Raw genomic sequence first — 15,351 nt, 5'->3', positions numbered from 1 at the left:
TGGGTGGAGCAGGATTCCAGGAATACAAAGGGGAAGAATGGGAGGAGGAAAATGTAGAAAATGTTAAGTGAATAGGTGGAGGATAAAGGAGGAAAACGAGTGAGGGGGGAGATTTCTTTCAATTAGGGAGTTTGTGCAATCAAGCCAAGCGCCCTGTTGTGTCTTTGAATGGATTAAAATGCAGTGTTTACTCAGTGGAGCAAAGTTTAGGAGGTTCCTTTCCTCTTCTTATTTCAATCCTTTAGCTCTTTTTCCCTTCTAAGTGGATGAAAGATGAACTTTTGTTTTAAAAAAAAGATTTAACACTACCTTTTGTGTATTTGAGTGTGCAACTTTAACACTCTCCAAACTCTGACCTGTCAGGTGTGTGGATCTCACTGCTGGGTTTTCCCACAGGTGTACATTATGAGAATTGGAAGAGAAAAAGTAAATTTCTGAAGACAGCACAACTAAAAATAAATACATTTAAAAAAAGGACAGTAAATCTAACAATGAAGTGACTGAAACACTTTCTTGATTGTATCCACTAAAAAGGAAAGATATCAGAACGTCACGAGGGGCTCTGCTGTACTCATCAGAGAGGAAATTGTGAAAACTTTCATTTTGCAGCTCCTTCTTTTAAACTAGTTATAGGCAGCTGAAGCAGAATTTGCAAAAGCAACCAGGAATATAGCAAGAAAAAAAAAACAAAAGATGTAATGACAAACACGCCTGAAGGTCAGTGAGGAATGAAGCTGGTTTGCTTGAAACGACACATAATGTTTTACAAGGAGTGCACATGACTGCTCTGTAAACTGTTAGCATTGTAATACTTGGCAGTGTTTGAGCTAAATGTCAATGTTAGCATGCCAAACAACTCACGTCCTCCGGGGCTCAAATACGAAGCCAAAGTAGAAGCCCAAAAACTGCAGTTCCTCCAATGTCCACATCAATCCCATCGATTTCCATATTCAAATGCAGAATAAACTCATTTACACGGTGGTACAAAAATAAATAAATAAATATTTGTTTTCTTGTTAGCTAATATCCCAGTTTAGGATCACAGTTTCAGGAGGTGACACTTTATACAACTTGCCCTTAATTAAACCCATAATTTCTTAATAATAACATTAAGAATTAATAGGGCTGTTTTGCAACTGGGTTAGGCCAGTAGATTTTTGCTAGCTATCACCTCAGCTAACTGCAGACACTGTAGTGGTATTCTAGAGCAGTTTAACGCAATTACTTGACAAATAACATGGCTTGGCTTTTGTTCAGAGTGAAATTATATTTTATTCGACTGTTAGTAATAATTAAGAAGTAACTGTGTGCAGTGTACCCACAACAGTTACACACAGTCTGTAAATGCACCATGCTAACCAAACATGCCAATTCTTACCTGATAGCTAACTGTTAGCTCAGCTATAGTCATTGGTAGCTCTGAAACAGTAAGATTGTAATTGCTATGTGTATATATTGTTAATATGCAAATGTTCAGCAGGTATAATGCTCACCAAGTTCTTTTTTTTTTTAGATGGGCCTAATAGCATGCTAACATTTACCAGTTAGTTCTAAACACAAAGTGCAGAAAACCACCTAGAATACATGAATTTGGTGCCAAATTACTGTACTAAGCCAATTTAGTGGACAAACTGGAATTTTTCCACTCAAATCAATTCAATAATTAAGATAATAATGCTCGTTTTATCCACAAAGACACATACTGGGCTGAAAAGGACCTTTAATTTGAAAGGCCTTAGTGTGTGTGTTGTACATAGAGACACACAGAAACACGGACTTCTTTGTTACAACAAGTAATTACATAACATTCCAGCAGATTATCATCCTGCTGTCTTTTCGTTTGAGGTCTCAATTAAGAAGAAAAAAATGAACTGAACAAACACCTAAAAGAGGCAATGACTCAGCTGTGAAGGTATTTTGTGTGAAATCTTGGTCTCGCATTATAAAATGGATATCTCTAATGGCAAAAATGATGACAAAATAAATGTAAAGTGCAGAATCACAACATAAAGCTTAAAGGGCTGTTTTGCATTAAAATGTTTGAATTTTAAACAAAGAAACTTTGGACTAATTGTTTAGTTTTTGTCTGCAGTACCAGACATCTTATAACTAACATTTCTCTGTCTTTATAACCACCTATATCCATTCATGAAAATAATCCAGCAATGCAAATAAAGAAATAAACACATACATAAATACATTAATACATAAATAAATAAATAAATAAATAAATTTTTCAATAAATAGACAAAACAAAATATTTCTGCCCTCTTAAATAGTTTCAAAAAAGTTTCTTGACATTCACATGGTTGGTGCTATCTTGGTGTTAGACTCTAAAACTTAAAAAAACAAAACAAAAAGCATACCCATACGCAAAAGCTGGATCAGAGTATAAAAATGAAATAAAGTAGAAAACAAAAAAAGCATATTTCATTTCTTAGATGTGGCTTCATTTTCCTTCCCAGGCAGTTTGTGTACAGTCTTTATGACTACAGACACAAAGCAGTTATTTGTAACCTGCCAGTTTTGCATTGTTATAAAAGGAAATGCCACCGAGGATGGGTTTCTGTTGCCCAGCTGTTGGGAAAAAACCCCTAAAAAACACCCGGGTGTCCTGTTTAAAAAGACTTCCACATTTACCTTTAAGAGGACCTATTATGATTTGTATGTCTAGTGTTATGATGCTGAATGTTCATATTAAACATATTAATGCAATGAACATATGTAAAAGTAATGCCAGTGAGCCAAAGGACTGCCGTCAGCTCGCAGTACAAGCTGAGATCGACCAGAATGAGTTTCTTTTCTTCGTCTGCTACAGTCATAATTCAGTCAGTACAGTTTACAAGCTCTGGGTCCTGCCCCTCTGCAGGCTTCCAGAAACAAGACAATTGGAATAAAGTGGGCTTTTAGGGAGGGTCTAAAATGACTGAAGGGTTACAGGTAGGATTTTTAAAAGATTAAAGAAATTATTTTTTAAAACTGTAAATCATGCAATGATGCTCTAGTGTTCCAAAGTAGAAATATGATGGTCTGGAAATGAGCACACAAGTTCCCTGCAAGTCATTTCATAATTGTCTTTTCTATTGAGGGAGAGGTTTGAATTTTTCTCAGTACAATATTCACATGCACATATATCTGCTGCTTGGTACAATCAGCGCCCTACCCTGCATATAAAGGCTTAGCAAATATGGAGCTGTAGCTCATTGTATTCTAAATTTATCAAAATGAAATGATCATATTTGTCCTGACAGGCATGTGCTGGCTTGTGTGTAACTTTTAAGAAAGAAATATCAGGAATTTTAGAAACCACTTATTAAAAAGAACTACAAAGAGGAAATTACATATCTGCTAATTTCAATGATTTTGTTTCAATCTACTTAGGTAACACAGAAAAGGTAGCTAAACTATAAAGCTAGCAGTAAGTACAGCCATCCAGGAATACTGCATGAACGCTAAAATCTGAATAAGGGTTGATAATGTTTTTCCATCGTGTCATCACTGTCTGAAAACAGCACTGTTCATGCGAAATGGATAAGATAGCTGAGGTATTTGCAGCTTGCAGATTTCGGAACTTCATAAATAAAAAATTAAAAAACAGCACATATACTACTCATTTATCTAAACCAAAATACTTCACTGCCCTCTGGTGGCAGATGTCAAGCCTAAACTCCTATTGTTTGCGGAATCTCTGTAGAGGCTACATAAGTAGCCATTTCCAGAATTTATGCCAGCGGGATGATGTGTAGTCACATATCGAGGGAGATATACATCAGGTTACATTACAGATTGTAGCATAGCGCTTCAGTAATGTCTTGATGGATGCTCATCCAAGGAAATTCCAAAAAGTTGATTCTGTTCATCTGGACGTAGCGTTTTCAGTAGGAGAAACTTTCGTCACTCATCCAAGTGACTTGTTCAGTCCCATGTTACTCATGGCCATTGATAAATGGTCTCTGAGAAAGAATTGACCTCATTGCTCATTCTGTTGTGTTAGTTTCAGTCATTGTGCAAATGTACTGTTAATGAGGTTGGGGAAACCTGCAGTTTGCTGAGACAGAAGAAGTCACTTGCATGAGTGACGAAACGTTTCTCCTACTGGAAACGCTACGTCCAGATGAACAGAATCAACCTTCTGGGAGCTTCAGCAATGTTTGTAGTTATGTCATATCTATGGTGTTTATTTAGCACAGGAGTCCGTCCATATTTGGGACAACTGAAAAAAAAAAGAATGAATGAATTGAAACACACACCCAGCACGCACACACATACGTATTTTCTGTTTGTTTGTTTTTGGTTAATTTAAAGTCCAAAAAATGCTGTCTCTAATTGCAGATGTGCTAAATAAAGTAATAATGGACCTTTGTTTTTCTCCTTAACTGTCTGATTTCCTGTTTGTTTCAAATAATTGTAGTAACTAAGATTCTGAAACGTTTAGTTTCTAGCTAACTAGCTATAGCTAGCTAGACAACTAAACGCTTCTGCTCCAAGTGGTTGTCACAGGGAATAAATCCACATCTGATGACAAATACCCTTCCTCATGTGACCCCTGTCAGGATTTGTCACCTCCTGGTTTCAAATCAGATATCTTTAATGTTTTAGTTGGATGGCTTTTTCTGTAGGAAACAATACAGTAACAGATCACTGGAATTACTCAGTCCAAGTTAGCATGGTCACATTTGCACATATTTAGATGCCCCGATACCTTTCTGCAATTACTAATGTGCACATCACAAGCCATTGGTGGTGATAAAATCCGTTTTTTATAATCGGACGTGTTGTTACATCCTTCACTGTATGAAAGTGAAGGTTTCTTGGTGTACTTGCTAACGTATCAAGCTAACACTGGTTCCATTAGAAAGGTGATGACGTGATGACTGCATAGGTGATGAGACTTTAGGTGATGTAATTTTTGCATAACATAATTACATATAAAGTCTATGCAAACAGGTCAACTAAATTTGTGGCTTGCTACAAGCTAAGTTAAGTTAAACGATTAGCTAAGTTAAATGATTTGCTGATAGTGTGTTTCAAAGTTTAAAGGCTGGCATTTTCACCAAAATTTTAATGACGATCTGTGTAGGTTCTCACTCATCACCACGTCATCATTAAGACATGCTACCAACAATCAGAAATTGAAGACAAATTTACTCACAACATTTTTAGGTAGCTGGAGCTGTTTGATTCAACTTGGCCTTTATAAAGACACGAAAAACAAAAATGGAGAGGATATGGAGAAAAGTAAACAAGCTCTTAGGACCTAATAAGTTCTGAAAATATGTTACTGTAACTTGAGTCAAGCTATCAGGTGAATATTTGTGGGTTTCCAATGTGACCGTATTCTGTCACTGGTTGGACTAACACAGAATTGTGTTAGAGCAAGGACAAAAAAGTAAAAAAAGACAAATGCTGAGAAGTTTAGATAAGACAGTCAGCATTTGACAGGTCTATATACTTGCAAGGCCTACATGTGCAACTGCTGTTTGTCGAAAAGGAGACTGGTTATTTTTAACGCTAAAGCTTCATATTAGCTTTGTCTGAACACTGGTGTGCACTTTGCCAGGGAACAAAGATTTTGTCACTTCTGTGTTGGAGATCCACTTATGGTAGGTAAAGCTTGATTTAGACTTCTGCAGGAAATCTACATCCTAACTTACGCAGTAACCAGAAACAACCAGAAGGTTGCGGCGTAGGGTTAAAATGGGGTTCTGATTAGGGCGTAAGTTTAAGACTTCACGGCCAGTATGTAGAACAGAACTACGGTGAACAATAAAACCATGTGTATATGGTATGTGAATGTTATATGAGACAAACCTCTTTTAACAAAATATTTCTCCAAGATTGCTTTGGAGGCTTTTCACAACTTGTTCTTCTTTTCTACTACCGAATGGATACTGCCCGCTAGCCTGTGTTTATCTAGCCACCTTTTTCTCCCCTAGCATCCAATTTTACTTGTGAGATTTTGTGGTGTGTCCTAGTGTCCTTAAAATGGGGCTAAATCTAACTGGATATCCACTTTTTCTTCTCCTTCATTAAAGGCAATATGGTATCATAGCTTTAAATAAGTGTAATTCAGAAATGATTGTGGGACTTATCATACACTCAAGCAAGTTGTGTTTGTTGATTAAGATATTCACTTTGCTGTAGGGTTATGTTACATAGACACATCAGATCCATTGTCAGCACAGCATTAAGTTGGCTAATAATTTAAGAATTAAATCCACTTTCACAACTGAGTCTAAAACAGGACTCTCCCTATAGCTCTTGTTACTTTCATTTCCTTAACGCAGCCTTCAATTAGAAACTGTTGAGACGAGAGCAGAGATGGTTTCCTGTCATGTCAGGTGATGCTGAAAAGACTTGCTGATTCGTGGGATAGCCAGGAAATGAGGAATGAGAATGGCTTGATGGGCTCCGTCACTGACCAACATCTTCACGAGCCACTCTGACTGATGGGTGGGAACTTGATTGTTGAGTTTGAACGATGTGTTGCATGTGATTGGTCAGTGGGAACTTCATGTGCTTTTTTTTTTCGATCCATAGGAACAGTTGAACTAAATTTCTTGTATTTTCATAGTAAAGTGGAGCTTTTTGGACATCATTTGTTTTTAGGCTTGTCCCACCAGGGTGAAGCTATCCTTTAGGGCTAATTAGAGATCAGCTCCAGTAGTCTCCAAAAATATACATTTCTGAGAAAACGAGCCATTTCAGGGGGAATTCTTCATTAAATCCCTAGATCAGCTTCAAGGAAAATCTTCTCCCTTTTTCCATCCCATTGCTTAGGACTAAAAGTATGAAGCAAGGCAGGAAGTAAGGAAATAGGAAAGGAAAGAATGTGGAAAGGACTAAAGAGAGGAAGAGAAAAGGGCCCTTCGTAGGGCCCTCACTTCTCTTCCACAACATTCTTTTCAAGGGTGAGCCTGTGTCCCGTTGGACGGCGAGAGTCTGGCCTTGTCTTTTCCCGACCCTCGTCTTTGTAAGACGGCTCCGCTGCTGCTTCCGCTACTGCTCCCCCCATCTGCCGCATGCTCCCCCTCTCCCCGCTCCGATCCGCTTTCAGATCTCCTGGAGTTCTGACGTGTAGGAGTGCTGGGCTGGCGGGAAAGCTGATCGTTCTTCTCATCTAAACGGCAAGACGTAAAATTAGGGAGAGATGAAGTAAAGCTAACAAGCTACTACTCTGTATGCTGTTGGTGGTGTGTTGGTGCTACTCACCAACCAATGCCTGCACAGAAGGCTGATCATGAGTACTCAGTAACTGAGCTTGAATGGTTTCCACTACCCTTTTGAATCTGCGGCTCGGACCTGAATAGAGGAAAAAAAATCACTTATCAGTTAGTATTTTAGGTAAAACGACAGTAGTCTAAAAGTCCAATTTCTAGTGGGTTTATCAACAGACAGCATTAAACATGGAAACAGCTTCTGAGTCAGAACAATAAAGCCGATGTGAAAGCAACTTAATCTGCATTGAGACACCTTAAACCTGGACCAGATGGCAATATCTCTGGTAGGAAAACGACTTCCTATGCTATAGAAGTTTATTGGAAAACAGCTTTCTGAGCTCGACCTTTGTGAACACTTACCTGCTGAGTTTATGGGTTCAGTAACTCATTTTGGGTCATATTCGGCCCACCCAAACCTTTAATCAAAACTCTGATCATCACACATGTAGAATATGAAGTATTTCTTTTGTATTTTGAGAAACACAGTTTGATCTTCTGATCATTTACTTGTTAAACTTAATGCTCCATTACAGGCTTGGCATTTCTTTCCTATGAGGAGATATGATCAGTCCGAGATTAAAAACAGGTCAAAAGAGGAGTGTTGATAGTAAGAACCCAATGGATCATTTTATTAGATGAGTTTCTCCTGTAAGGCTTTCCTAGTATATCTAAGCTAAATACCAAAACCCAGATGAGAATACCTTTATCCCTTTTTATTTATCCAAAACAATATTCCCCCAAAAAAGAAAAATCCTCCAAGTATTAATAAGTTCTTAATATGCAGACCCACATGGAATACCTTCATTGCCCACTAGAGGGGCTCAGCTATTAGCTAAATTCTTGGCATATTTCAGGGTAATGTGTGCGACAAGTGGAGGACAAAAGAAGAGGTAGCAGGCCTAAACGCTATCTATAGCAGATGAACAGTATGTGAAAGTCATGTCCTTAAGAAACAGGAAGAAATCCAGCAAAGACCTGGCACAGGACCTGAGAGCTGAACTGCCCTTCAGTTGATCATCAGAAATGATCTCAGTGGAAGGGAAACAGGGGGGAAGGCTGAGATTGGCCAAATGACACAGGAACTGGACTGAAAGTCAGTAGCAGCAGGTCTTTGTCAACATGTACTGAGAAGGTTAGCAGAAAGGTACAACAGTGACAGTACTATCTGGAAAGTGTCTGATTAGCAATGGCTTCATTTTTCAGCATGACAATGATACTAAACACACTTCCAATCCAGTAAAAACATAACCTGGATAGAAAAACACAATGGAACACAATCGGTCATGGATTGGCCTCCCCAGAGCCGTGTGGGATCATCTTGACAGAGGACAGAACAAAAGGCAGCCAACATGCAAAGATGAGCTTTGAATGTTCTTCAAGAACCTTGGAGAACTATTCCTGAGGACTACTTAAAGAAATAAGGAGAAAACTTGCCTGAGAGAGTTCAAGGTATGTTGAAGAATAAAGGTGGTCCTACCAAATACCGTCTGTCAAGCTGAACTGCACACCACTGCACACATTTTCTGATTTCCACAGCAAAATCCAAAGACTTTAGTTAGCACTGTATTTCCCTCTGTTAGCTGATGAATCAGGTGCTGTTATTGGCTCAAAGATGATGATGTCAGACCCAGTTTAAGTGTTTGTGATCATTTCAGTAATTTTCTCTGTCTTCTGTTTGTCACCTTTAGGAATGCAGTCAACCATCCTCACAGTGGATTCAAACAGATTGTGAAGAAATTACATGAAATAACACATTCATATAACAGAGAGCCTTCCTGTTTCTTACTCCTAACGCTGCAGATCTTCCAGGAAAACAAGCTGGGCTTTTATTGTGAAGCAGCTGCAAGAAAAATAGTCCATTTTCCAATGTGTTCATCACTGACAGTGACTTCTCATCTAATACTATAAATCTTAAACTATAAAACGAGACATTTTTCCTCCATCGGTTGAATATTAAATTTGTTTTAGACATATCACATGGCTAATTTCCCCCTTTTCCCCTTGTTTAACCAAACCTTAACTCAGTGATGTTCTGCTTTAATCTGCTGAATGGGTGAGGTTGCAGAAACACAAGTATGCCCCTGACACAGTGCAGCATTCATTTGCATCTGTCTGGTAACTCCTCACATGTGGAAGCGTTAGGACTCTGGTCTCCTACCTGATATTAAAGTGAAGGTCACGCTGTAAATGCCCAGCTCTCGTCTCCCTTCTCTCTCTGCTCGTTCCCTCTCTCGCTCCCTCTCTCCCTCAGAGAAAGCAATGTCCACCTATGGGAGGAAAAGGACTCTGTGAATCAAAGTGCCCACGTAATTGCTGCATTTTTGAAAACGCTGACTTTCTTTGTCATTGGAAATGTTCAAATTCTACACATAGTGACACCAGATTACCTTGGCTAAAGAGTTTGTAAAATAAACCGAGCAACTTTCACTCCATGGAAGATTAGACCATAAATTTTTTTTTAATGAATTTCAATTATTATTTTCAATTATAATACACACAGACAAAGTCTTCCAGTGGTTTATCACTTTACACATGAATAACATTTCTGATCTGTACACTGTTTAAGCAGTATTTGTGTGTTATCGAAATAATAGGTCGGACTCATAGCTGGGTTTGTGTTAAATAAAACCAAAAATGGCAGTTTTAGATGTAAATTTAATGCCTGCTTCGTTCAGCACTATCAGCTGTTTGTGGGCCACACAGGTCCCTGAGGGTAATCACCTGCTACAGCTTCATGACAAATACATACCTTTACTTAGAACACGAAGGTGACATTACTGTACTGTAGTACATTTGATGCTTTTCTTTATATGATCTTCAGTATATTATAAGACCTCTTCGAGTACACTGCAGCTCCCAGTTCTTTGATAAAAGCCTGAATAATGAACACCATTACCACCATATGCTGGATCGGTTCATTCTCCCAGTGACTGACAGCTTCTGTTTAGTTTACATAGCAGCTTCAGTGAATGCAGTTCTTTGATCTTTGGCCTTTTCATTCGTTCCCATTTTGTAAATGGACTGGTTCTTATGTAGCGCTTTTCTACTCTGTATCAAAGTGCTTTATACAACTTTTTGTAAAAAACCCAGCATTTGGGTCCTTCATTCTATAAATTGGCTAGCTAGCTAGTTTTAACAAGTCAACATCGCATCTTACTTCATCTGTCACATGAGGCCTCCACTTGACTTCAAAATAGGTTAATTTTGCTCTGTTTTGGTTCATTCATAGAGCCAACTGTTTGTCCTTTGCTAACATTTACATTTTAGTTTTACATCTTATTTTTTGCGCTACTTAGTTTACAGGGGTGTCCAAATTCATAGCATCAGGCCGCTTTTGTAGGCCGACTGCATCACAGTGACGCGATGAAGGCTGTCCAAATTCGAAGACTCCTCTAAATGCGTCCTCCTTTTCCCCAGATTTGAAGGATGGGTCGGGTGTATTCTTCGTGGCCCACCATATCCCAGAATTCATAGCACAGCCCAGCCAATTCCAGTTTCCAACAATGGCGGCCGCTATTAATATTACTCTTATTACTCTTTCTGGGTCACAAAATAAACTTTTAAGATATTTTCAGCCAAGAATGTAGCTGTGGAAACTTCAAATATCTGCTCGGTTTATCAAGACATCACATATTTGCAAATAATGCTCCAGTGTTTTCGGAGACCGAACACGCGGCACATTGTTTTCAAACCCTCTGCGGTCTTTCGCTACTCAGGTTAAACATGATATATAAGTCACTTAGATAACTTAAAAATGTCATTGTTTGGCTTTTTTCAGTGTTTTATTTGTTTGTGAGTAAATCGGCTTGTCTGAGATTACAGCTGAATAAACGTCAAACAGAAAACTGATTAAACAGAAGTGTGAGATGGTCGAGGATTTACGCCCGTGTCCTGTTATATTTTAGATAGCAAGGAGCAGACGGTTGAGTTTATTAAACTCCACCGAGACAGCGGTGACGCAAATCTGAAGGCTAGACTGTCCAATTTCACAGCCGCTCACTTACGGCCTACCGGGCTTCTGAGGACCTGGCCAACGTAGACCGTGAAGGCCGGGTCCTCAGAAGGATGCAGCCTATGAATTTGGATACCCCCTAAATCTACCATCGAGACCAGTCACTGTACATTTATGTCCCTCAAAGCTTCTTTTTATGTTATGTTGAAAAAAGTGTTAAACAAAGATCCACAAATGGGGTTTTAAGAACTTTTATAACCCTCAATTCTTTTAAGGAAGGAGTACTTCCAACGATAGATTTTAAAGCTTAAAAAGGGTTCGTCAAAAGTGCTTATTCCTTACAAGACTGACTGACAACAAGCAAAACACTTCTGTTAGAGCTGAGGAGGTAATAAGAACGGAGTAATACTTGGAACTTGACAGGTTTCTGGAAGACAGAAGGACCACCAGAGGACTTGTATTCTGCCCGGAAACTATTCTGAGACACCACACTGTGGCAGAGGGATGGGATCTGCAGAAGACAAAGAAAAAAGTGATGCTAAGTGATGACGATCGAATCTCAAATCTGTGCGTTTAACACCGCCGTGGGAATCGCACAAGTATGTCGAAGCTTATCTAAGCTTGTCTGCACTCACGGAGAGAAAAGCTTGGACGATGTCAGCCTTGATAGAGCTGAGCGGCTTGTCTCTGATCAAGACAAAGATCTGCTCCTCTTTCTCCAGCGTGATGAAGTTACCAAACCAGGACCGCTTCACTAGCCTGCAAATTAATCAGATTAGTTTCAGTCACACGTTTTATGCAGTACAAATAGAAAATAATGGCTCACTCATCCATAAGCACTGACACAGCACAGAGATTAAAGGTTAAATTCACTGAAAAAGGACACAAATGCACAGCTACAACCAAGTCAGTCGATAACACAGTAATATCACACATCACAGTGGAGAGCTAAGCAACATGTATTTTCATTCTTGATGTGTCAGCTCACAGTAACAGAGTTTTTTTGGCTTTTGGGTGAAGCACAGTAAAACTGGCAAAAAGTTACCTAGTTATTAAGTGAAAGATGACGATTTACTGTCATTTACTCTTCTTCAGCTACGTTGCTGCTGAGTGTTTTAGGCTGAACTGCAAATCATGTAAAATCAATGTGGAAACGCAAACGTCTAACAGAGTCTATTACAAGCTCCACATTTTCTCTCTTTCTAATATGATAATGTAAGTCAGGCATCTCTACGGTGGCCTGAGAGGTCAAATGCACTGCAGCTTGAGAAAACACCAGCAAATGTTGGTGTTTTCGGAGAGGAAATAACGTGACTGAAACCAGAGCATGTGAAGGAGTCCTCTGAGACAGTGGCATGAGGGACCAGAAGATGTGATTTATTTAATACCGTAGATTAGGGCTGCTCAATTAATCGAATTTTAATCTAGATTACGATCTGGGCTTTCAACGATCATTAAAAGTGACTGAGCCGATTATTAGCACCTCCCTCGTGCTTTACTCTCGCGCTGCTCCGTGTGGCAAATCGAGCGCACCTCTCTGCGTTTCGAACACGCGTCACAACAATTAAGAGGACCTGAGGGAAGCTCGGAAAGCTAAGCAGAAGTTATTTGGAGAGGAGAGGATAACGGCTGCTGAAGAAAGAATGCCATTGGTTGAAAAGAGAGGTAAAACGACTTCAGTGGTGTGGAAACATTATGGGTTCGCAGAGTCAGACGTGGATCAAATATTGTGCAGTATTTTGAAGTTCACTAAACATAGATGTTTCTTTTATTTTTTATATTGCAAACATTTGCACTGTAATCAGTATTTGCACACTATTTTATATTATTTTTTGACATCTTTAAAGCCATTATTCAATACATTGTTATTGTTAAATAAATATCGTCAAATAATCGAGATCTCAATTTCAGTGAAAATAATCGTGATTATCATTTTTGCCATAATCGAGCAGCCCTACCGCAGATAAATGTTTGCTATTAGCTGCTTGCCATTAGCTTGTTACTTCTGCAGCTGGTCCATGACGTTACCGTCTCCCCAAAAAACACTCGCTCGTGTGTGTTTGTTGTGTTTTGTGTGCTTTTGTAGCATTTTTCTATGTGCTGGTGTTTTGTTTCGTTTTTTAATTTGAAGTGCGTTTGACCCTTGAGGGCCATCGCACATCCCCCCAGTAGAGGTGTGCCATATTGTAAATTCTGGTATTGATCCAATAATAAGTACTTACATGGCCAAAAACAATGCCAACAGCAATACGTTCAACCAATAAGTGCAGCTTATGTAGTGGAGGGCAGTGTGTCATGACTTACGAGATAAATCTTCATCACCTCTAAATCCCTGTGATCTTTAATTTGAACATTAAAAAGTTCACACAACAAAAAAACCCTGTTCAGCTTTTCATGAATTTTGAAACGAGCTTTGTTGGAGACCTGGAATGTAAATGTGTCTGTCTCTAAACGACTTTGGGTCAGCTGTACGCTATGAATAAAATCAACACACAAAGGTTACGATGTTTTTCATCGTGCCTGTTTGAGGCATATTTTTCATTTTCAAAAAAAAATAAATCATTTATTTAACAGAATTCAGTCAGCTACATACTGAACACAGAGGATAGAAACAAAGTATCGATCCTGCTGCGTCAGTATCGATCTAATACCGATACCAGTGCTGATATTCAGGCTATTAATATTTTCGATCTGCCCACCTTTGCTCCCCAGAGTGTGTGTTTGAATCTTAAACTTAAGATACTGGAGCAATGTTACTATCTGCTGTGTTATAATAAACTACCCCTTTAGCCCTGTTCTAAATGACTTATTTCAGTGTGAAGCATGGTCTATACACATGAACATGATGCTTCAAACTGTCTCTCAGTTTTTGAATGTTTATCTGTAAACAGCCACTTTAACTTGTGTCTTTAACTGATGTCTTTGGTGATTTTGGTAAAATCGTGACTTTTAGCTCGGAAAATGGCTTGCAAGTGACGGCTAATTAACAAGGAGTTAACGTGCCATACCTGTTCTGTTGTCTGACAGCAGAAACAGAAAAATTATATACATGAGAAGAGCTTTAATGGAAAGTTGGCTGTATTAAAACACAGTAAATGCGAACAGAGATCGTAGCACAAAAGCAAACAGCGCTAAAGAGGTGAAAGCCAGCTAAGTGTAGTTTGCACTGAAGCATAAAAGGCAAAAAAAGATGAAAAAAAGCAAAGCAACCCACAACCAATACACAGTTCCTGCATATTGGTTTCAAATCTGTCTTAAAACTGTTGGCTGTGCCTCAGCATTAGACTTTCAACACATCTGTGTGCTGTGGGGGACAGTCAGTGCTGATGTTAACTGTAGCAGCATTAGATGCTATGTGCTAACACAAATCAGTTCTTTAGAAATAAATAAACATTGTTGTATTCACCCTGGCAGCCAACAAATGTTTGACATGATTGGTGGCTGTGGCAATTTAGAGTTAGCAGGAATGGCTCCATTCATTCTGAATCTAAGAGATCTGCTCAACATCGGAAAATGCTGCTCATTCGGTTACGACATCAGAAATGACTGCAAACTTGAATGGTTGATTCAGAGACAAGCCCACTGATCTATACACGGAAAGGAACGAAGTGAGAGGATGATCTGATCGGTGATAGGGGGATGGGCTTTTCTCTTACTTTGTGGGTCTTTAGACATGTAAGTGAAAGAAGGAGGGTTTTGCAAAACACAGTGCGACCCTTTGAGTTAGGAAATAAAACTGATTTCATGTGTGTACTTACTCTGGGCTGGACTCTGGAGTTAAACTGGACATATCCTCTGATGTAGGAACTGGAGTCAGAGAGGGAAAGAAAAGGGCAGTAATTCTTGATGACAGGCTCAAATGTAATTGCTCTAATTACATATTATTAGAAAATAAGATGTTACTCAACACAGCCCCAGGCATCAGGCTGGAACACGTGCTACTTTCTTAGTAACAATAGATTCTATCTTGGATTCATCTCTTCATAACATCGATAAGATTCATTTGCTCTTGGCTAAAAGACTATTTTCATTCATTGTGTGTGTTTTAAACTCCTTATTCACCTTGGAGTTTGCGCCTGTGGAAGCGCGGAGAGCCCAGAAGGTTGTTCTTGAATGAGTTGAGCCTGGATCTCCAGTGAGCAGAGCCCGAGGCGGCCATCCCACCACTGCCCCCGGGCT

At 39.1% G+C, this 15,351-nt stretch overlaps 1 protein-coding gene and 1 long non-coding RNA gene across 2 annotated transcripts in view; one reads left to right on the top strand and one right to left on the bottom strand.

Moving 5' to 3' along the window:
* Positions 1-6,727: 6,727 nt before the first annotated feature.
* The window catches only part of LOC100698138 (serine/threonine-protein kinase BRSK1), a 29,458-nt gene continuing 20,834 nt past the window's right edge, over positions 6,728-15,351 (bottom strand). The window contains 7 exon segments of the mRNA XM_019358250.2: positions 6,728-7,120; positions 7,213-7,302; positions 9,379-9,487; positions 11,582-11,683; positions 11,808-11,931; positions 14,931-14,979; positions 15,235-15,351. Coding sequence (XP_019213795.1) covers positions 6,906-7,120; positions 7,213-7,302; positions 9,379-9,487; positions 11,582-11,683; positions 11,808-11,931; positions 14,931-14,979; positions 15,235-15,351 — 806 coding nt within the window. The 3' untranslated portion in view covers positions 6,728-6,905.
* Positions 7,311-9,193, top strand: LOC102077258 (uncharacterized). Its single transcript, XR_269125.2, has 2 exons — positions 7,311-8,669; positions 8,909-9,193. It is a non-coding gene; the product is annotated as an uncharacterized LOC102077258 (long non-coding RNA).

This window comes from Oreochromis niloticus, linkage group LG4 (genome assembly GCF_001858045.2).
Source record: "Oreochromis niloticus isolate F11D_XX linkage group LG4, O_niloticus_UMD_NMBU, whole genome shotgun sequence".
NCBI lineage: Eukaryota > Metazoa > Chordata > Actinopteri > Cichliformes > Cichlidae > Oreochromis > Oreochromis niloticus.
Note: the sequence above shows the minus strand (reverse complement) of the source record. Positions and strands in the feature narration are given on the sequence as shown.